The sequence below is a fragment of the Lytechinus pictus genome, chromosome 9 (assembly GCF_037042905.1).
Source record: "Lytechinus pictus isolate F3 Inbred chromosome 9, Lp3.0, whole genome shotgun sequence".
NCBI classification, from domain to species: Eukaryota; Metazoa; Echinodermata; class Echinoidea; order Temnopleuroida; family Toxopneustidae; genus Lytechinus; species Lytechinus pictus.
This window is the reverse complement of record NC_087253.1, coordinates 25,278,058-25,299,941: the sequence shown is the minus strand read 5'-3', so window position 1 is coordinate 25,299,941 and position 21,884 is coordinate 25,278,058. Positions and strand designations below refer to the sequence as shown.

Below are 21,884 nucleotides of genomic sequence, written 5' to 3'. Positions count from 1 at the left end.
AAATACCAATGACCAATCAAAATCATCGTTGCATACGCACTCTGATTAAAATACTGAACGGAAACCAATCAGTGCGGTTCTTTCATATTTGTAATTCATCGCAAACCTTTGTTTTACGGAGCCCCGAATGATAACAGGGAACTTTCGCACTGCAACGTGGACGAATTCAAGAACACAGCAAATGTATTGAAACGCCCGTCAAATGACAATGAACAGTTGGGAGGTCTTTGTCGAGAATTGGTGAACCCGAAAAAGCAGTTTCGTCCTAAGTTTCGGAGCTGACAAAAAGCTGGAAGTATTTCGTTTGTCCAGGCTCCAGGACAAAAATGTTGTTTTGATTAAACAATATTCGACAAAGACTTTTTGGTTGTGCTTTGTCATGAAGGGTATAATTGATAATACATTCTCTATATTCTTAAATCCTTCATTCGTCATGGAGGAGAAAATTCCCTATTATTGGACTTCTTATGAGCCTCCAGCCATGTCCGGCTCTCATGGTGTTTGAAGCGGGAAAGGTCTCAAGATGAATGTGAGTCGTATGTCTTGCTCTGTCATGTTCTTTTAAAACGCATACAAGACCCAGTCAGAAATTATTAAAAACAGAACCCAGACCGAATTGGTCTAAGACTATACGCCTCCGTCATAAGTTAGATAAAAAGCAATACATCATTAATTGCCATGTCGCTGTGGATTGCGCGTCGTCATTTCGTCATAGCGATTCATTTGGTTTCCTGCCTGCTGACATGGCCTTCGATTGCATTACGGCACAAGGTAAGTAGATCATCGACACCTATTTTGTTGATCTATCTTGATTATTCCACTTGTTTTTTTAAACCACTTGCAGTCTGCAGCCATCTTGTCCGCGTTAATACTGCAGTCACATTTCCCTTTTGGCGGCCGTACGGCGAGTCGAAAACGGCAGTTTTAACAAGTTTTTTGTACCAGCGGTTTGAATAAAAATGAATAAAACGGAGCGCCGTTGGAGAAATGTGACTGCAGCATAATAGGTCCATGACTTAATGCATACCAAGTCGTAGAAGTAATCATTGTAACGAAAAGGGCTTAATCACATTCAAGAGCCGAACCAGCCGGATAAGACACAATAGTTTTGAGAAACCGACTATTTATCACATGCATTCATTGGTCTCCCTCATGTTTGGTTTGTCTGGCAACCAGTCAAGAAATGAAATAGCATGTCTTTCTTAAAAAATCTCGTTCAGACCACGGAAATAAAAAACTTGTTTGATCCTGGTAGGTATTTCATAAAGATATTCGTAAATTGGAAGCGACTTTAAGAACGGCAGGTGAACCTTTCATATGAGCTTTTATCGGACAATATCATATACCACAAGAAAGTCTCGTTCAGACGTATCAGATCCTGGTCGGAGTTAATTTCTATTATGCATGGTTAAAATTCCGAACAAGTATTTATCTTGCACTACCCAGACGGAGGCTGTTTGATCGGAGAAATGGTCGGAGGAAAAGTCGGAGTAGTGCCAGTCAGGACAGAGTTACTCTGACCTTCTTCCGACAAAGATATTCCCGTCTTACAATCGCAACTATGGAAAGCCAGCCAAGTCAACATATAAAATGCATGTTTATTTTTAAAAAAAAATCTAGATATGAATGTATATCCAAAAATTCATTGACTTCTTGACAATTTGGTGTGATCTTCTTGTTTACAAAGGACATTTTGCAAATTTCTTCAGTAGAAAAAATCATGACACTGATGGATTTCCATAGAGTTACGATTGATTGGATCAATCGTAACTCTTTGTAAGACGGAGCCCTGGGGTATCTTGTCGGAGACATAATGGCAGAGAATTTTGACTGATGACCCTTTTTGTTTGCTTGTCATATTTTCTGCAAGGAAAGAAAAGGAATCGAACCCCCTACATGAGAACCCTGGATAACCATAGGCGGCGGAAGTGGGAGGACGGGGGGGGGGGGGGGGTCCTGTCCCCCCTAAATTTGAGGTGGGGGGGACGGACCCCCCCTAAAATCTCTGTTGATAACCTTTTTTTTTTTTTTTGCTTGTCAATTTTGTTTCCTGCGTCCCCCCCCCCTAAAATTTTTGTGGACCCCCCAATTTTTTTACTTCCGCCGCCAATGTGGATAACCCCATGTTGTATAAAGAACCTGAGAAGGTACCTTGTACATGTTATAGAACATTTAACGGTTCCAAAGGACCTGAAAAGGTTACAAAAATGGATCAATCAAAGGTTCTAACAATTTTAATAGTGTATTCTTGATTTGAAATGGGTTCATGATTAAGGAAAATAAAACAATGCTCTGTTATCCATTTATCGCTAGATACACCGTCATATGACCAGAGATGAACTGGTAGATTTCTTTGGAGTTAAGTCATATAGTGAAGGTATGTATTCTACAATTCAATTTTGTTTGAGAAAGAAAATTTTATTCGTTTGAAAAGACACAGTTATTCAATTTGCTGGGGATTGGGTGGGTGTGTACATTGCAAAAGAATGCAAAAGCTTATAGGCCCTACATTGATTATTTATACCCATTTTACTGCATTAATACAGAAAATTTTACTGAAATCTATATTCCTTAGCCCATTTGAAAAGATCCTACTGATGTATAATCATTAATAGAAATTACACTTATTGACTGATTGTAGAGAAGGTTAAAATTATTACTGTCTATTCGAAACATGTTGAAGCAAAGTATCATGAAACTTATCTTCTTCGTGCTTTTAAAGCACAATGTTAATTTCTAACAAGATTCTTGATGTAGCATGTTTAATGCAATTTTTCTATTCTTACCACCAGTACAGTATGCCTCGTTTTATTGTACAAAATAGTTATGAATGTTTTTATCTTGGAGTGGAAATAAAAGAATAGAAATGAAAGTCAATATTTCTCCATTATGCAGTTCCAGAGTACGAGATCATCCAGCCAATCAGAATACAGAATCATAGCTCAAGGGTATCACATGATCAAACCTTCCACCAATCCCACGACAGTGATGGTGGGCGTTCATATCTTATACACGCTTTCGGCACAGAATATACGCTCGACTTGGAGCCGGATAATAGTAAGTACTTTCTTTTAAATGTGTAAATTTCATTATCATTATAATTATCATCATGATTAACATCATTGTCATCATCATCATGTTTTCATCATCATTTCCATCACCATTATAATTATTGATGTAATTGTTCACATTGTCATTAATATCATTATTATCAGCATATGTTATTCATTATGTCATTTGCTTATTGTTATGTTATGCTAAGAGAAAATGATTACACTTGTATATACTTTTGTTATTGGAATGTGGAAATTAATAAATCAAATCCAATATCTCCCTGTACCTTGATCTCCTTTTCTCCCCCCCCCCCCCCCCATCCTCTCTCTCTCTTCGTATTCCTGTTTGCTTCCATTCCTGGGTCTATTTTTTATTTTGTCGATCTTCTAGACAATGTCTTTCCTGAACACGTCGTCCTTCATCACTGGCATGGAACCGGCACCAACCACACGTCGCTCAGAGCGCAACGTTTACACCGTAACCATGGATACTATGTCGGTCACGTGAGGGGTCAAAAACATGATTCTATGGTGTCCTTAAGCGAACAAAATGGAAGATTATTGGTATGCATTTTTCTGAATATTCAAAGACAATTTATCAAAGTAGGCCCTATTGAAAACAAACTGACTCAATGTGTTTGATGTTATATTGATTAATAAAAGTATTGTCTGGCCAAATTATTATCGGATCTCATACAAATATCGACGCTCTTATTGAATTCTTACTTTACTTATTTAAATGCGATTCTAACTGGTATAGACCTATGATTTGTCTCAAAGATTAACCAATATGGCGTACTTCTTTTTATACAGAATGGCTTCGTAGCTAGCAAAGACATGACCTTCTTCATAAAGCCGATTCCTGACAGATTGTATCACCTCGTTGGGGCATTTCGCTACGACAAGCAGGAGCAGCAGGGGGCGCCCTCGCCTCCCCATTTTGTATTTAAACGCACAGAAATACACACATGTGGGAGAGCAATCGATACAGGTGGGTGTTTCATAAAGCAGTTTGTAAGTTAAGAGCGACTTTAAGAACGACTGGTGATCCTTTCATGTGGTAATAGTCCAGTCATTTTAGCCAAAATTTTGACCAAACTTGGAACAAATTGCAACAGAATTCTTTTCACCACAATGCATTTCTGTGAGGTCCCTAGTACAACATACTAAAAGTCCCAATTTATCCGAATAGGGGAAAGGCATCTAATTTGCATAAATCCAAGATGGCTGCCAAAATAATTGATATGCATTATCCCTAATATTTTTTGCACGGACAATGGGAAAATCTTGAAATCTTACCCCCCCCCCCCCCCCTTTGTTGGTGTGACTATAGGCGACCGCGCACCTTGCGATTGGTCGCGACTCACTTTTGGAATAAAACGTAGTAGAATTTCATGCTAATATTGAGACTTGGAATATCTTACTGTGTAATGTTCGAAATCATCGTACGAAATCCTATATTCAAATATGTGACTATGCGAACACCCTTCTTAGAATAAAAGCAAATTTAATATCTAGTCGTAATGACGTCATAGCAGTCGTACGATTCACGATTTGAAACTAATTTGGCCTTTACTCCAAAATAAAGGCTTACAATCTTTCAAAATGGTTATATTAGTATTCTTTCAATTGATTTTAACCTCAAATAAAATGATAAATTCCATTTACATTTTCAGAAAATTAGCAAAATGCGATTCGTTCCAAAATCGGATCGCGAACAGTCGTAATGTGTGCGGTGGCCTTTACGCATTGGCGGATCCAGGTAGCACATCCGGACCGGCTCGTGCAAAGGCGGGTATCCAGCGCTACAGAGCATTACATGGGCCCAATTGTCTGGGGACAATAGTGACTCTACTATGCTGGTGCATGGACCCATACATTTTTTTGTCATAGTTCATGCTGAATACGCTAGTGTTGCCCCCCCCCTCGTTGTGAGAGGGACAAAAACAATTTTTTAAAGGGTAATATGTCATGCATACCCAACATCCGCCTTGTTTTAGATACTATTGAATATTGTCACTACAAGAACTCCCCAGGGATTTTAATTTTTCTAGACTTCAACAAAAAAATTCCTTTTTTTGTTACTAGATAGACTGAGGTTTAAAGAAACTTTTAAAGTTTGGGTTAAAACTCTTTATAACAATGCGATAGGGAAGGTAATTAATAATGGTTGGGTCTCCCAAGAATTCAAAATAGAGCAAGATGTGAGGCAAGGTTGCCCTTTATCAGGTCTCCTCTTTATACTGGTCGCCGAAGTCATGGCAGTGAGAATAAAGCAAAATGCTTAAATTAATGGAATTCGAATTCCCTCAGAAAATCCAGTCATGCCAGTTGGTATTGTTCAAGAGAATGTCGTTATGTCACAATTGGCAGATGACGCTGTTATTTTTGTAAACTCTATAGAGTCGGGAAATTTGGCTTTGAATGAAGTTGAAACGTTTGGTCTTTTAGCAGGCCCAAAACTAAACCTAATGAAAACAAATGCTATGTCTACCTCTTTCCAAGAAAGGGAACTGGACAATTTAGCATGGACAAATCAGCCCATAAAATACCTCGGTGTATACATTTCCGCCAAACAAAAAGAATGTGAAAGTTTAAATTGGGATTTTAAAATTGAAAAGGTGAGATCTCTTTTGAGGGTATGGAAAATGAGAAACCTGACATATTATGGAAAGATAACAATTATAAAAACATTTATTGTTTCCCAATTTGTATACATTGGGACATGTTTACCAATTCCAAAGAATACCATGACTAAACTTAACAAATTAATTTACAGTTTTCTTTGGGGCTCCAAAAAAGAAAAAGTCAAGAGAGCGGTTGTTACTCGCTCTCCAGCAAATTGGGGTTTAGATATGGTAAACCTAAGAACTAAATTTTTATCATTACAATTATCTTGGTTCACAAAATACCTTAAAGGTGACAAGTCACGATGGAGACTATTTTTTAAATTCTGGATAAACCTCATCGGAGATGTATCGGAGGTTTTGAGAATGAACTGTTCGAGTAAAGATATGCTTTTTTTATGTACGAAGTTCAAATTACCAGAGTTTTATGTCAATCTACTTGTGTACTGGAGTGAACTGAGATATGTTCACTTTTATAACGTTAAAGATGTATTCGATCAAGTATTATGGTACAACAGCAATATTAAACACGGAAATGACCTTTTATATTTTAAAGAGTGGAAAGCTAACGAGATTGAAAAAGTCAGTGACCTTTTTGAAAATGGGCAGTGGATATCGCGTGACTCATTACAAAGACGATTGGGCACAAATTCATTGTTAATAAATTTTAAATTTTCTAAATTGAAAAAGGCATTTCCAAAAGTATGGGTGAGTGAAATAAGAAATACAGTTTACACCAAAGATGAAACAAAAATTGAACCAGAAATGTTTGAAATATCATCTGGTGATTTCATTAAAGTTTGTCGCATGAAAGCAAAACATTTTTATTTATTACTAAATGAATCAGAACAAGAGAATCCCCCTGTTTCAGGGTGGTGGGAGGAAATGTGTCAACTACCAATAGATTATGAATGGAAGCACGTATTAGATTTTAAGTTGAAAAATGTCAGAGATAATAAAGTGAGACAATTTAATTTCAAATTACTGCACAATATTTTGCCTTTTAGAGAAAATCTTTTTAAATGGAAGATCTCGTCAAACATTATTTGCCTATTTTGTAACGAACCTGAATCATCTATTCACGTTTTGTTAAAATGTCACCAAGTAACTGATTTTTGGAAAAAGGTTCACACTTTAATATTAGATTGGTTTCAAAAAGACATTTATTTAGAAGAAAAGATTATTGTAATTGGTTTTAAAATCAGTGAGTATAAATTTAATTTGATTAACCTATTATTAATTTATGCACAATATGCAGTGTACAAAGTATATATGTTAAATTACTTTAGGATTAAATTGTTAAATAGTCAATCAATTTGGATGGTATTTAAAATGATTTCAGGTATCATGCTCAGTGGAAATATAAAAAATAAGAAAGATGTTTTAGAAGAACTTGAAAAGTTTCTGTTTTAGATACTCTTACCACTTCTGCTTTTGTATTTACTCTTTTTTTTTGTCTACACCTGTTGATTAATTTTGTATACATGTGACTATATTGTTATTTGATTTTATGAAATAAAGTACCTCAGAAGAGGAAAAGAAAAAAAAAAGAAAAAAAAAAGTCATGCATACCCAAGTGACGACTTATTTTCCTGCTTGTCAAATTATTCCTGTACAATAATGCCCCCTCTTTTGGAAAATGCTGGATCCGTCGTTGGTATTACGTAATGTTGGTAATGTTTTTTTTGGTCGTGAAAAACTTATAAGCTTTGGCATGTTTGCGGGGCAATCTGTATGCCACTGGTAGAGGGAATACCAAAAGCAAAGTACATTGTACATGAAATTTATATAGCTGCTCAGTCATCCTCTTTAATTTTAAGTTTTTGAAATTTTAGAAGTTTAAGACAATTCGGCTAACGACCTTTTTTTTATTTATCGATTTCAATTTCCTCTCACCAGCATCAGAAGATAGATGGCATTTCAACAAGCGTTACAAGCGTTCTTCAACAGTGAGTGATAAGAAATACATCGAGATGATGATTGTTAGCGATTCAACAATGTTTGATTACCATGGCAACGAAATGGAGAATTACCTTAAGACTGTCATGTCCATTGTAAGTCTTTTCTTTTTGAAGTTTTTCATTGTCTCTGAATCTTGTTCAGTTTTCTATCTTCGCCTTTGTTCCTTCCCTTTTCTACTTCTTTTCTTCTCTTCCACCTCATCCTTCTACTCATCCTCCTGCTCCTCTTCTTTTAGTTTGTTGTTGTTGTTGTTGTTGTTCTTCTTCTTCTTCTCCGTCTTCTTTTACTCCACCCCCTCCTCAATTTCCTCCTCCTCCTTCTTCTTCTCCTCCACCTCCTTCTTCTTCTTCTTCTCCTCCTCTTTAATTCTTCTTCTTCTCATCCTCCTTCTTTTTCTTCATCTTCTTTTTCTTCTTCTTCTTCTAATCCACCTCTTCTTCTCCTTCTTCTCCTCCTTATTATTCTTATTTGTCTTCTTCATTACTTCATTCTTCAATTCTTTTCTTCATTTTCCTTCCTTCAATTCATAAAATCTGAAAAGTTTTAATAATTCGTAGCTCCTTCTCTTTATCTATTTCTTACTCTGTAAAAAACAATTTTCATTTTATAAATTGTTATCAATATTCTTTCTTTTGATATAATATTTTTGTGTAGGCTACTAAGGTTTGCTAAAAAAAAACGAATCCAACGTGTTTTCAGAAGCGGATTTTGAATGATCTTATTTTTGTAACCTCATGGGCACTGTAGGCATGCCCACATCATGGGCATGTGACTTCACCTTTCATTTTTTTTAGAGCTACGCTCCTTTTAAATTCTACGATTTTTTTCTACGGCATTTTACTAAGCCACTTGTGATTATTTGATAGTATAAATATATTTATGTATTTTCTATTTATCATCAGGCAGCATCAACATTTCGCAGCCCTTCAATTTCAGTGAATATTTCTCTGCATGTTGTACGCTGTTTGGTGCTAGAGGCAAAAGAGGTATGCTACTAAATAACAAGTAGGGCCTACTACATTGGTATACAAGATAAATGATTCCATTTTAAATCAATTTCCTTGTATTTATTCATTCATACTAATTCATTCAGTTTGTTAATTTTTTTATTATTATCAGAATTATTTTATTATTATTTTCATTTTTATTATTATTGCTACTATTATCATTATCATTATTGTTGTTATCATTATTATTATTACTATTATTATCATTTTCATTATTAATATTATTATTATTATCATTATTACTATCATTATTATCATTATCATTATTATTACTTTTTATCATTATTAATGTTATTATTATTTATTATTATTATTATTATTATTATTTATTATTATTTATTATTATTATTATTATTGTCATCCCTTTTGGAGTTAAATGGGTTGTGTGAAATAATCTGAGGAAAAATCCTTGAGCTCACAATATATGTCTATTCCAGTCTTTGGCAAAATCGTTCCTACCTTTATGAACATCTTTGTGAAACCTTATCCGAATAAGGCGGTGGCGGTGTCCTGCGTTCATCTGTTAATGTTCCTTTTTATTATTATTGAAATGTGAAGTATATGCCCACACCATTTTTCTTTCTTATTATGCATTATGTTTATATTGTATACATTATGGATTATTTTGTATATTGCAAACAATGTAAATATTTTTGATAATGTATTGTGAACGCAGAAAAAAATAAAACAAACAAATAACAAGTTCATATCTTCTCTAGATGAGAGATGTTTGACATCAAGTTTAGAATCCTTAAACCAATCACTTGCCATAAAATTGATTTTATCTCACTTAAAACCAATTTTAACTCTTAGTGAATCACCCGAATGCTCTATCATATACAGGTAGATCCGGTGATCGTGCCCGATGCCCAGTCATCATTACGTAACTTCTGTGAATGGCAGAAAGGTGTGTATCCGGAAGACATACACAATCCTCAACATTTTGATATAGCCACTCTGATCACGAGGTGAGGCTTATTCCCTTTATCCGGAATAAAACATCAAAAGAAATCAAATGTATGAATTGTCTGTAAATATTGCTATAATTTTTGCATATTAGTACTTCAAAATTTTGACTTCGCAGTACATTTGGAGCTTCGAAGACGGTATAGCTCGGAGCAAAATGCAATGCAAAAGGTGGCGACGAGCTGCAGTCACGGTAGTCGATCTCACTTTTAATAATTCAATTCTTTTTTTATGGTTGGTGGTTCGTAAATGTATCATATTATTTTATATAATCCTATACAAATCAGCTTGATCATAATGATTTATATGTTTACTATGATTATCTTTTCGAACGTATAATATGAGCAGTGAACACAATGGCCATGCATCATCATACTATTTTCGGTAAATTGCCAATTCGTCCATTGCCAACTCGTCCACTCATCACAATGGTTTACCTTCATTTAATAATAATGATAATAATAATGCCATTCCATCCATCAACATTTCGTCTAGCGACCATTTGGTCCAATATTCATTTGGTCCAATCATCACTTTGTCTAATCACCATTTCATCTATGACAATTACGTCCCATAACCAGTTGGTCTAATATGCACTTTAATTTCATTAAGTTTGCCCAATTAACACTTATTCCTATTATACCAAATGTTATATGGACTAACTGGCTATTGGACCAACTGGTTATTAGACGGAATGTTGAGTGGAGGAAATGGCAATTGGACTGTGTGGATGGTAGACGAACTGATGGTAGACCAAATGATAGTAGACGAGTTGGCATTATAAGAATTGAAAATAAACAATATTTTCTATACAATTATTTTTAGGCATGACTTGTCAAGAAAGGACCTCATCACAGGGTCCTCTATACGTGGTGTCCTCGGGCTAGCCAATATTGCGTCTGCATGCGTCAAGTCAAGACGCTGCGCCATTGTAGAGGATAATGGACTAGCAACGGGTCTGACAGTGGCACATGAAATAGGGCACGTGTAAGTATGGAGCTATTTATGGTCACTGTTAGGCCTATAGTATTTTTTTTCTTTAAATTAGAATGCTATTTTGATCGAGTCTGCGCCAATCAATGTTTATATCAGAGACGGATGAATGGGGTCATTGATGCTGTGAATCATCATTGTCATTTTGATCTGCATCACCACCACTATCATCATCATCACCAACACCACCATCATCATCACCAATACAACCACCACCATCATAATCAGCATCATCAACATCATCATCATCACCACCACCACCATCACCACCATCATCATTATCATTTAATTCACCATCATCATCTTCATTATAATAATCATCATCTTAGTATCTTCTTCATCATCATCATCATCATCATCACCACCACCACCACCATCATCATCATCATCATTTAATTCATCATCATCTTCTTCATTATAATAATAATCATCATCATCAACACCATCATCATCACCACCATCATCATCATCACCACCACCACCATCATCATCATCATGACCATTTACATTATCATCACCATTAACATCATTTTTATCGCGTCGATCTTAATCAGTATTCTGTACCTTACCTATGTGTGTTTCTTTCAGTCTGGGTATGGAACACGATGGTGCCGGAAATAGCTGCCTGACCTCGGGTCACATTATGGCTTCTGTGACGTCATCGGGACCCGGTGCTTACACGTGGTCGAGGTGCAGTGTGGGATATCTGAATTCATTCCTGAGGTAAAAGGATCACATATACACCAATACGCTAAATTTTAAAACAAAAATTGAGGACATTTCATCCACGAAAGAATTTAACAAGCAACAAAAAAGGTCTTTCAAAAGGGGGGGGGGCACACTTGTGTTTTAACGGAATTTTTACATTACAAATTTTAATTGTGCCTCTCAAAGGGGGCACAGCAAGCCCGTTATCATATTTTAATGCGAGGTTTATCAATAAAAATAAAATCTGTCTTTAATTTTTTTTGGCGAGAAAACTTTCCATTCAATAATCATTAAATTTATTTCATTTAAAAAGTATGACTTAGCATTCCAAAATACATGAACTACTATTTCTTTAATCTTGGTCCCGTATCATAAAGGTTTGTTAGAATATTATGCAGAATTAGTATAAGTTTACCACCAGCCAATGAAATGGAATGGTTTCAGTAGCTTGTTTTTATGACAGTTTTTATGAAACAGGCCCCTGATTTTTACTTTATCAGTTATATATCAAGTTGTCATTCCCTCCATTTTCTCATAATTTAATTTTCTAATCTTTATGATATTTTTCTAATATATAATACTTTGTTTTGTTTTACTTATAGAATAATATAATAATTGTACATGCCTTAATTTATATTGTCTGTATAAGTTCATTGAAATTATTTCGACCACTTCACTTTGTTCTATTGAAAATGAAATAAATTGAAATTGAATTGAATTGAAATTGTCATAATTCTCTTCTTAATTCTTGTTTACAGGTCGCCAATATCACATTGTCTTAATGATGAACCGGATATGAATAAAAACCTTTCTCTCTACCGGGGTTGGCGACCCGGTCAACTCTTTCACCGAAATGAACAATGTAGATTCCTCTATGCAGACAGCACTGGGGCGTGTTCACACAGACAGGTACTAGTTAGCTTACAGTCGTTGAAAAGTGATAGTGTGAATATTATAGCAAATTGACCAGTTCGTAGTTACTTCGTGGACAATTTTGGTGAAATGTCCTTTCATTTCTTTCATTATGATAGGCACATTTCAAAGCAAGATATTACGTAAGCTTGCCTTACATAGCAGGATGAAATTGAATAGACCAGGTGGCTAGAATAATTCGCTGTAAAAAGTTGCGTGTTAAAACTTAGAGACACCAGTTGATGTCCCTATAGAGGGCTACACCCTGAGGTGATAAAAACACCCCACTAGCGTACCTAAGGGGGGGGGCAGACTGCCCCCTGACGAGTCCCAACTCATGCAAAGGACGTAACCCTGCTCCCCCTGACAAGTCAAAACTGATCCCTGACGAGCCACAAGTGGCCCCTTTCTTTGAACTTGAAGACCTTTTTTTTTTTTGCTTGTCAATTTTTTTTCTGTTGCGAAATGTCCTTTACTTGTGGTTGAAGACCTTTTTTTTTTGCTTGTCAAATTTTTTGGCGGACGAATTTGCCCCCCCTTTGGAAAAATCCTAGGTATGCCACTGTAACACCCTATTATTATTTTGCTGAACATAGCACCACAGAGTGTAAAATGGATGTTTAACGAACGCTATAAATTATACATTGGTGTAAACTAACTTTAGTGTTAACACCGGCAAACACCCCCATGGATGTTTTTGCAGTGAATGCGATTAGAAATCCATTCAAGTCATTCTTTGTATAGACTGGGTATATACTAGTGTATGTTAATGAGTTGAAAAATGTAAATAATAATAATAATAATGATAATAATATTAATAATAATGGTAATATTAATAATAATAACAATAATAATAATAATTATGGTATATTTACCCAAGGTAGCCTCTTCGGTTCCGAAAACTGTTCTCCATGTGGGCCCTGCTATTATTTTTCCCCGGTTTTAGCTCGGCTACCTAGGTGCTCAAGCATTCGAGGAATTTTTTCCTGCCGGGTACCCATTCACGCCACCTGGGTTGAGTGCAGCACAAAGTGAGTAAATTTCTTGCTGAAGGAAAACACGCCATGGCTGGGAATCGAACCCACGTCCCTCAGATTCAAAGACGAGAGTCATAACCACTAAACTACGACGCCCCCATTTAGGCCCCCAATTAGGCTTTAACGCAATGGGGTTTTTTTTAATTATTCATCTTTGCAGAGTGACTGTGAAAAGCTATGGTGTCTTAGAATGAATAGTGAAAAGCAAATATGTAGCACCAATCGATCTCCTCCGGCTGACGGCACGGAATGCGATGAAGGAATGGTATTATACTGCTTGGAACTAATACTATCATTAATCATCATCATCTTCTTCGACACGCTTATTCATGTCTTTATTGTAATTTTTAGTCTTACCTTTGTCCTTTACTTTATATCCATTATTTTTATATCATTACGATCTTATTGTTCTCACAAAATATATTTTTCGTAACATTTTTATTACTAATCATTATCATAAATATTCATCTATTTTTTATCATTATTTGGCCTATTATTATTGATATTATTATCAACATTATGATCATAATTATGCTTATTGTTATTATCATCACTTTTGCCGTGTATCTCATTTCTAATATTACTATACTTATTTTCAGTTGTTGTGATCATGTCTGGCATGTCCATTGTTTATGAAAAAGAGACTAAGTATTTTTATAGTCTCTCATCTCTAATATTAAAGTAATAATACCGAAGCAAACCATAAAAGAAAGTAACAATTTAACAATATCTTAATCAATTGGACATTTTACGCAAACTTATTTTGGACATCCCCAGTGGTGCATTGGAGGGGAGTGTGTTTCTTACGGAGCCGATGGTCCTGAACCAATCCACGGACAGTGGTCCGAATGGGAGCCGATGTTCTCCGATTGTTCCCGAACCTGTGGCGGAGGGATCCGAAGGAAACGTCGACACTGCAATAGTCCCACGTGAGATGATTTATGTATAGGGCCCAACCTTTCTCTGTCATTTTGTTCGTTTTTATCCATTCTCTTCTCTCATATATAAATGGTATTGGAAAGTAGGCCTTCATTTGAGAATCATTTTAGAATTTATTTTGCCAGAAATACTAATTATTTTCAGGTTCCCCCCCTCCCCTGGAATAGTAAATTTCAGATGGCATTGTGTTGGATGTTAATCTGACTTGTTAAACTTAGATTATCTTTCTTTTGAAGTTTTTATTTACATTTTTCTTCATATTTTGGAAGTAGCTCTGTTTTATAGAAAACTTGAGATTCAGTTATATTCAGGGTTCAAAATGAATACACCACAAAACCAGATTTACATATGAAATACCTTATAAAGTACAGGCCTTTCATAATACTTTACACGAGCAACCGCTTGAAACCCCAGACTCCCCCTTAAAATAATCTTATGTTAAGCTTAAAAGTGATTAAATCAAAGCTTAATCATCATCAATTATAAATTCGAATTGTTGCTTTTTTCCCCTGTCTCTAAATCCCCCAGCCCATCTTTTGGTGGGTCCAACTGCCTAGGTGAAGACATTGAGATAGAAGCATGCAATGTGTTTGTAAGTTTCCCACTTTCTTCATTCAGTTTCCTCGTAGATATTCATGTTTTTGTCCAGGGTATTCGTTTTCATGTACGCCCTCTACGTTCTTCGTTACTGTTTACCTTTTTTCTCTCAAAACAAGTTCATATCTTATGAAGATAGCTTATGCGCTGCTTTTATAAAGCTTTCTTTTTTCGGTAACATATTCTAATTCTGGTGACAAGTGTATACTCTCATCCAATCACATGGCCTTATTCTAGTAACAGAAGCTTGTATATTGACAATTACATCAGTAATTTGGAATCTATAATCTCATTTTGTGAAAACTTGAGAGTGACAGTCTAAAAAAATGTATTTCGGATAAATCCAGAGTTGGATAAACCCTTTTTCTAATCAAGAAGAGTGTTATGGTGAGAGTTTCATCATAATTTTTTTGTTTTCTGACATGGCAGATCTGAGAACTTTCCTTTATTGTGATAGCAGACTAGCACCGGTGTCTGACTGGTACCATGGTAACCGTCATATGATACCAAATTTGTCGGATAACCGATAAGACGGAGTTCATATCAGACGCCCCCCCCCCCCCCCGGATGATATAATTTCAGATTCATCTGTAATTGCAAATCAAAGATTTTACAGTGCGAGATATTTCAAATATTGAATGGTAAAACATAAAAAATGCAGTAAATATTTAGAATCCATTATACTATAACTTTGTACTAAGGACTGTCCCGGATCCTCCCAGTACCGGTTTTCAGAAGAACAGTGTGAATCAAGGAACCGAATTCCTTACAAGGATCAACTCACATCATGGGTGCCTTATACGGATAGAAGTCGTGAGTTAACAGATTTGTTACTGATGCCTTAAAGGCGACCGCACACCTTACGATTGGTCTACGACCCGATTTCAGAATAAAATGTAGTAGAATTTGATGCTAACATTGAGCCTTGGAATATCTTACTGTGTAATGTTCTAAATCATCGTACGGTACCTATGTTCAAATCTGTGACTATGCTATCATCCTTCTTAAAATAAAAGCGAATTTGATATCTAGTCGTTATGACGTCATAGCAGTCGTACGATTGGCTACGATTTGAAACTAATTTGGCCTTTACTCCAAAATAAAGGCTTACAAGCTTTCAAAATGGTTATATTAGTATTCTTTCAATTAATTTAAACCTCAAATAAAATGATAAGTTCCATTCACATTTTCAGAAAATTAGCAAAATGCGATCTGTTCCAAAATCGGGTCGCGAACAGTCGTAAGGTGTGCGGTGGCCTCTATGCTACAGACCAACTTGCCAGTCCAATCCAGTCCGACCGCATCTATTACGTTATTTCCAATGGCATTCCATCGGTCAGTTTGGAATCGGTTTCGGTTACAGTCACACCAACGAAACCGACTCCAGACCGATCAAAGCTATTACATAGCATCGATCGGTTTTGAGTCGGTTTCGTTGGTGTGCAAGCATTGATTATATTCTTGCTTGAGGGGGGGGGGCATTTTTATCAAAATGCAATCAATGTATCATTTAGTCTGTTTACTAATGCCACCTGGGATATTATTTATCTATTTTGTCTTTTCGATGAACGGGATCTCATGGGTTCGATCACTGGGCGAGTCATATCAAACGGTCAAAGTACTTCGGCCTTCTTGTCAGGCGCTTGGAGGGAGGATGATAATGATATGCCATGTGGGCCCGCTGGGAAAATAGTTGAAATGAATTTTTATTATTATTTTTATTATTATTTATTTATTTCTTGGTATGCAGGAATATCTGATGATGATTTCTGCAAGCATAGCTGTGTGTCTTATGATCTCAAGAAAGTAGTCAAGTTTGGTCGCTTCATAGATGGTACTCGATGTGATGTGGTTAATCCTATTATAGGAGAATACACAGCATTGTGTGTTGATGGAGAATGCGAGGTGGGCAGTTTTTTTTTATTTTGTTCTTTATTCAACGTAAGAAAGCATGTGGTCGTTCCTTTCGTCATCATGATCATCATCATCACCACCATTATCATTATCATCATCATTATCTTCATCATCATGATCATCATTATCATCATCTTCATCATCATCATCATCATCATCACCATCATCATCCATGTACTCATATTATGATAGTGATGATGTTGACGATTAAGATGATGACTCTTGTGATTGTGGTTATGATGAAGATAACGATGATCAGGAGATCATAACAATCATGATAATGATGACGATGATGATGTTGGTGGTGATGATTCTGATGAAATCAACAATGACGATGCTGATGATCTTGATGACGATCATGAATCATGATGACAATGGTTGTGATGATGGTTGTGATAGATATGATGACGATGTCAACGATGACACGATGCTTCTATTTCATATTTTCTCATTGCAGTATTTTGGATGTGACCTGGTGAAAGATTCGAATCGACGGTTTGATTCTTGTGGCATTTGTGATGGAGATAACTCAACATGCGAGTTACAAACTGGAACCACACATATTCTACTCTCTAACGGTAATCATTCCATAGTAATTATTCCTCAGGCTATATACAGAAAATTTGAATTTTCCAAGTAGCTATTCATGTGTAACAAAGTTCGCGCTGTAGTGGGCAAGGTCGGCTGCTCTTTGATAATGGAATAAAAGAAAGAATACCAATAAGATATTATATCTAGTTTTATAACTATTCAATAAGGAGAAAATAATAAACTTTTCATATCGGTCATCCCTCTGCTCACATAAGAGTACTGTAGATATGCGCTGATGTACAAACAAAATAACATACGTCGTTCAAGTTTTAAAAAAAAGTATGATCAACTTGCTCAAGAAATTGACTCCTGACTTAAATTCACACCCTTTTAAGATGAGAGTTATAGCATTCAGTTTCAACAAAATCTATTTTAGGGCAGCTATAGGCGGACAGCCGAAAACCTCTCCGGGCGATTAAGTTGTCCTTGAGGGTAGAGATTAGACATTCAATTTTAAAATTTCAATTGCTGTTAATTCAAATCGAAGAGCTTTTATTCTCTCTTTTCTTTCAGATTATACAACTGTTTTAGAGGTCCCGATTGGTTCGAATTTCATCAATATTACTCTCTTGTGTGGGGGCTGTCATTTTGGTAAGATATTCTGATATATTTTTTTTAATACTATTTCACCATGTGCATCTTTTTGTGCAGTTCGTATGACCCACAGCTTCATTCCGTGATTAAAAAAGCCTAAGCATAAACCAATTCTTAAGGTGCATTTTCGGTTCCATGACATTTGCTCCGGCGACATTTGCTCTGCTCTAAATTCAACACACCAATCGAATGACCAACTTGAACCCGGGTGTAACACTTTACCCTACCCTGAACCTAACATAAAACCCTATTGCAACCCTAACAATAACCCTACATCTAAGACGAAATTAAGCCCGGAGCAATTGTCACATGAACAAATGCCGTGTCGGCATTCTGAGGTACATTTTCATCATCCCCAGATTGCAAATAGTTTTATTCCACAAAACAATCTTATGGCCAAATCTTATCTTCATCTTTAAAAATAAAAGGGAAGATTAAATGAAAAAATCTGATGAGTTTGTTTAATTTTTCTTAAAGCCTTGATATCACATGGCCAATACGTGTTTGGCGGTGAGGGAGAAAGGGGAAAGTCCCGCGCATACTCGATGAGGGATGACGTCATTTCATACGTTGGCCGAGAGGTGGAAAGCATCCAAATCAGAGGACCTATACGCTCAAAATTGACTATACAAGTGAGTATGCTATGATCATAAACATTTACCTATCATAATCGTATGTGATCATGTTTACCATCTTTTCTATCTTTCATTCGATTTATAATCTCCTTCCATTGTATTTTACTAATTAACTTCATGAAAAATCATGCAAACTCGAGAGTGAGACCTTGACTGACTGCATATTTGTGGATTCCTTGTAAAAATTTGAGAAAGTTTGACAAACGAAAGAAACATAAAAAAGAAATACAAAATTCCTCACGAAAGGCGTCAATATTCGGCATACGTGGATACCTATACAACGCTCTCATTACAAAAAATACGATAAAACATAAATCACCCTAAAACAAAGTGAACATAATCTGTGCTTGATAGATGATTGTTGTCTTTCGATACTGCAAAGTAAGCAGATATAATATGCATAAGTACAATGAAAATGCCCGATGGATATACCCTAGTAATGCTTCATTCTATTGTACAAATAAAAATACAGGTTTCGCCATTTTCAGGCGATGTGGTAGAAGATGATGATAAAAGTTCGGAGGTGAGATGGGTTTTATTCAAACCGATCAAAGATAATCCAGTATATCGGTGGAGTGTCGTTAATACACCATGCAGCAAGACATGTGGCTTCGGTAAGATTTGTATTTGTATTTTTTTTTATTATACTGGTTCTGAGGGCGGCGGTGGTGGTGGTGGTGATGATGATAATGATGATGATGATGATGGTGATGATGATGATGATGATGGTGGTGATGATGATAATGGTGATTGTGGTGATGGATATGAATGATGCTGGTGATGGTGATGATGATTATGCTGGTGTTGATGATGATGATGATGATGGTGGTGCTGGTAGTGGTGATGATGACGGTTATCACGTTGGTTCGGTTGGTAGTGATACTGTTTTAATGATGAAGATGATGATGATGATGATGATGATGATGAAGATGATGAAGATGATGATGATAATAATGATGATGGTGGTGATGATGATGATGATCATGTTGATGACAATGATGGTGATGGTGATGATGATGATGATGGTGATGATGATAATGATGATGATGATGATGATGATGATGATGATGATAATGATGATAATGATGATGATGATGATATTAGTAGTGATGATAATGATGATGGTGATGATGATGATGATTGATGATGGTCATGGAGGTAAGCTTACTGGCTATCTTGTGGTTTTAAATTCATGATGAAGATAGGGTGCTGGTATGGTGGTTGTACATTGATTGCGAAATGATTGATTCTTAGGGATATCCAAAGTCATGCCTGGAGTTTAGTTTGCGGCGTCAAACCCTACTGAAAACCGTTATCCATTATGTCACAGGAATACACACACCTGAAGTAATTTGCAAGCAACTAGAATCACATGGAATAATTGATAGATCTGTCGAACCTTACCATTGCTTGCATCTCAAGAAACCTGATCTAATACCAGAGCCGTGCAACGAGTTCGACTGCCCGCATAGGTGAAGTGTTCTGTAATTATGTTTCTTTTGTTTTGCTTTATTTTCCTCAGTCAATATTATCTAAACTTCTTAAAAGTGCCCACTCACCATTCGTCTCACTGTTTTGGAAAAAAAATGACGTTTTTTTTCTGTAGTCATGGTACACGGAGTTCAATATTTTATTTAGAATGTAAAAAAACCTTATGTAAATGGCATTATTTGAGTCACAAATTATGTCTTAAAAAACAAATCTCAATATTTTTCATAGATTTGTGTTCTCCGTCCTTTATTGGAATCCTAGATCTGTCCGTGAAGTCTCGAAACTGTTGTCTTTTTCATTATTATTATTATCATTATTATTATTGTTATTATCATCATTACTAGTAGTAGTAGTAGAAGTAGTAGTGGTAGTTGGGGGACTATGACTTTCAAGTTTTTTTAACTTTCATATTAGTCTCTAATTTCATTCTCATTACATTAATTCTCGATTGTTGAATGTTACTTTGTATATATTTTATGATTTTATGATTGAAATAAAGTTGAATTGAATTGAATTGAAGTAGTAGTAGTATTGTTTTTATCATTATTATTATTATTAAAATTATTATAATTATATCATTATTATTTTTTTCTAAGTAGTAGTAGTATAAGTAGTAGTAGCAGTAGTAGTAGTAGTAGTAGTAGTAGTAGTAGTAGTAGTAGTAGTAGTAGTAGTAGCAGCAGTAGAAGTAGTCGTAGCAGCAGCAGCAGCAGTAGTAGTAGTATAGTAGTAGTAGTAGTAGTAGTAGTAGTAGTAGTAGTAGTAGTAGTAGTAGTAGTAGTAGAAGTAGTCGTAGTAGTATATATTGTTATTATATATAATTATATATTCTTCTTCTTATCATTATTATCATCATCATTATTTTCTGGATGTAGATTGGAGGTGGGAGAGTGGGGCGACTGTTCAGTGTCTTGCGGTGTCACGGGAGTAAGGGTCCGTCAGGCCCACTGTGTCCGGGAGAACACGCCTGGATTGACCGAGGTCCTACCGTATGCAACGTGTGATAGAGAGGATAAGCCGATACTTGAAGAACCGTGTAATGCACCAGTTTGCACTGACGAAGGAAAAGGTGAGGAGGTACTTAATGCCAAAAATATATTGAAATATTTCTGGATTTTGTTTTCATGAGAAATAGGACTGTTAATAGTATGAGATTGTTGGAAAATCCATTCTTTTTAGACATGCTAGATACCATGCATAGATCGATTTATACTTAGGATTTCAATGTTATATCAACTGACTGTTCGGTCGTTATTAACACATCCATATTGTTATAATCACCAGTTACACACAGGCGTGAGTGTAAAAACAATATGTACCAAGAAAAATTAACATCGAGAAGATAATAATAATTATATGTCCATTTATATAGCGCGAGAAGATAATAATAATTAAATGTCCATTTATGTAACATCGAGAAGATAGAAATAATTATATGTCCATTTAAATAGCACGAGAAGATAATAATAATTATATGTCCATTTATATAGCGCAGTAACTATGTGCATAATACTCAACTGCGCTGTGATACTTCGTATCATTATTATTATTGCCCCGGCTGTAGCTAAGCCGCCATATTAATAGGCGCTAAAGCGTTCAAGGAAAAATCCTACCGGGTACCCATTCACCTCACCTGGGTCGAGTGCAGCACAATGTGGATAAATTTCCTGCCGAGGGAAATTACGCAATGGCTGGGATTCGAACCCATGACCCGCTGGGCCACAACGCTCCACACAATCAATTAAACTTAAAGCTGGCGGAGCCACAGAACGATTTTGAAAGATGGAGGATTAAATCACAATTTGATGGTAATTTCTACGTTTTGCATATTCACATTTAAACGCTCTTTATTTTTTTT

At 35.8% G+C, this 21,884-nt stretch overlaps 1 protein-coding gene across 1 annotated transcript in view; it reads left to right on the top strand.

Moving 5' to 3' along the window:
• Positions 1 to 439: 439 nt before the first annotated feature.
• LOC129268534 (A disintegrin and metalloproteinase with thrombospondin motifs 4-like) overlaps positions 440 to 21,884 on the top strand; it is a 33,940-nt gene continuing 12,495 nt past the window's right edge. The window contains exons 1-22 of the mRNA XM_064104983.1: positions 440 to 771; positions 2,314 to 2,377; positions 2,896 to 3,057; positions 3,445 to 3,617; positions 3,867 to 4,044; positions 7,580 to 7,734; positions 8,545 to 8,628; positions 9,493 to 9,617; positions 10,441 to 10,602; positions 11,197 to 11,331; positions 12,075 to 12,225; positions 13,426 to 13,530; positions 14,043 to 14,194; positions 14,733 to 14,796; positions 15,503 to 15,614; positions 16,552 to 16,706; positions 17,173 to 17,293; positions 17,820 to 17,897; positions 18,378 to 18,532; positions 19,008 to 19,149; positions 19,866 to 20,007; positions 20,902 to 21,095. Of these exons, the coding sequence (XP_063961053.1) occupies positions 679 to 771; positions 2,314 to 2,377; positions 2,896 to 3,057; positions 3,445 to 3,617; positions 3,867 to 4,044; positions 7,580 to 7,734; positions 8,545 to 8,628; positions 9,493 to 9,617; positions 10,441 to 10,602; positions 11,197 to 11,331; positions 12,075 to 12,225; positions 13,426 to 13,530; positions 14,043 to 14,194; positions 14,733 to 14,796; positions 15,503 to 15,614; positions 16,552 to 16,706; positions 17,173 to 17,293; positions 17,820 to 17,897; positions 18,378 to 18,532; positions 19,008 to 19,149; positions 19,866 to 20,007; positions 20,902 to 21,095 (2,902 nt within the window). The 5' untranslated portion in view covers positions 440 to 678. The remainder of the gene's footprint in view (positions 772 to 2,313; positions 2,378 to 2,895; positions 3,058 to 3,444; positions 3,618 to 3,866; positions 4,045 to 7,579; positions 7,735 to 8,544; positions 8,629 to 9,492; positions 9,618 to 10,440; positions 10,603 to 11,196; positions 11,332 to 12,074; positions 12,226 to 13,425; positions 13,531 to 14,042; positions 14,195 to 14,732; positions 14,797 to 15,502; positions 15,615 to 16,551; positions 16,707 to 17,172; positions 17,294 to 17,819; positions 17,898 to 18,377; positions 18,533 to 19,007; positions 19,150 to 19,865; positions 20,008 to 20,901; positions 21,096 to 21,884) is intronic.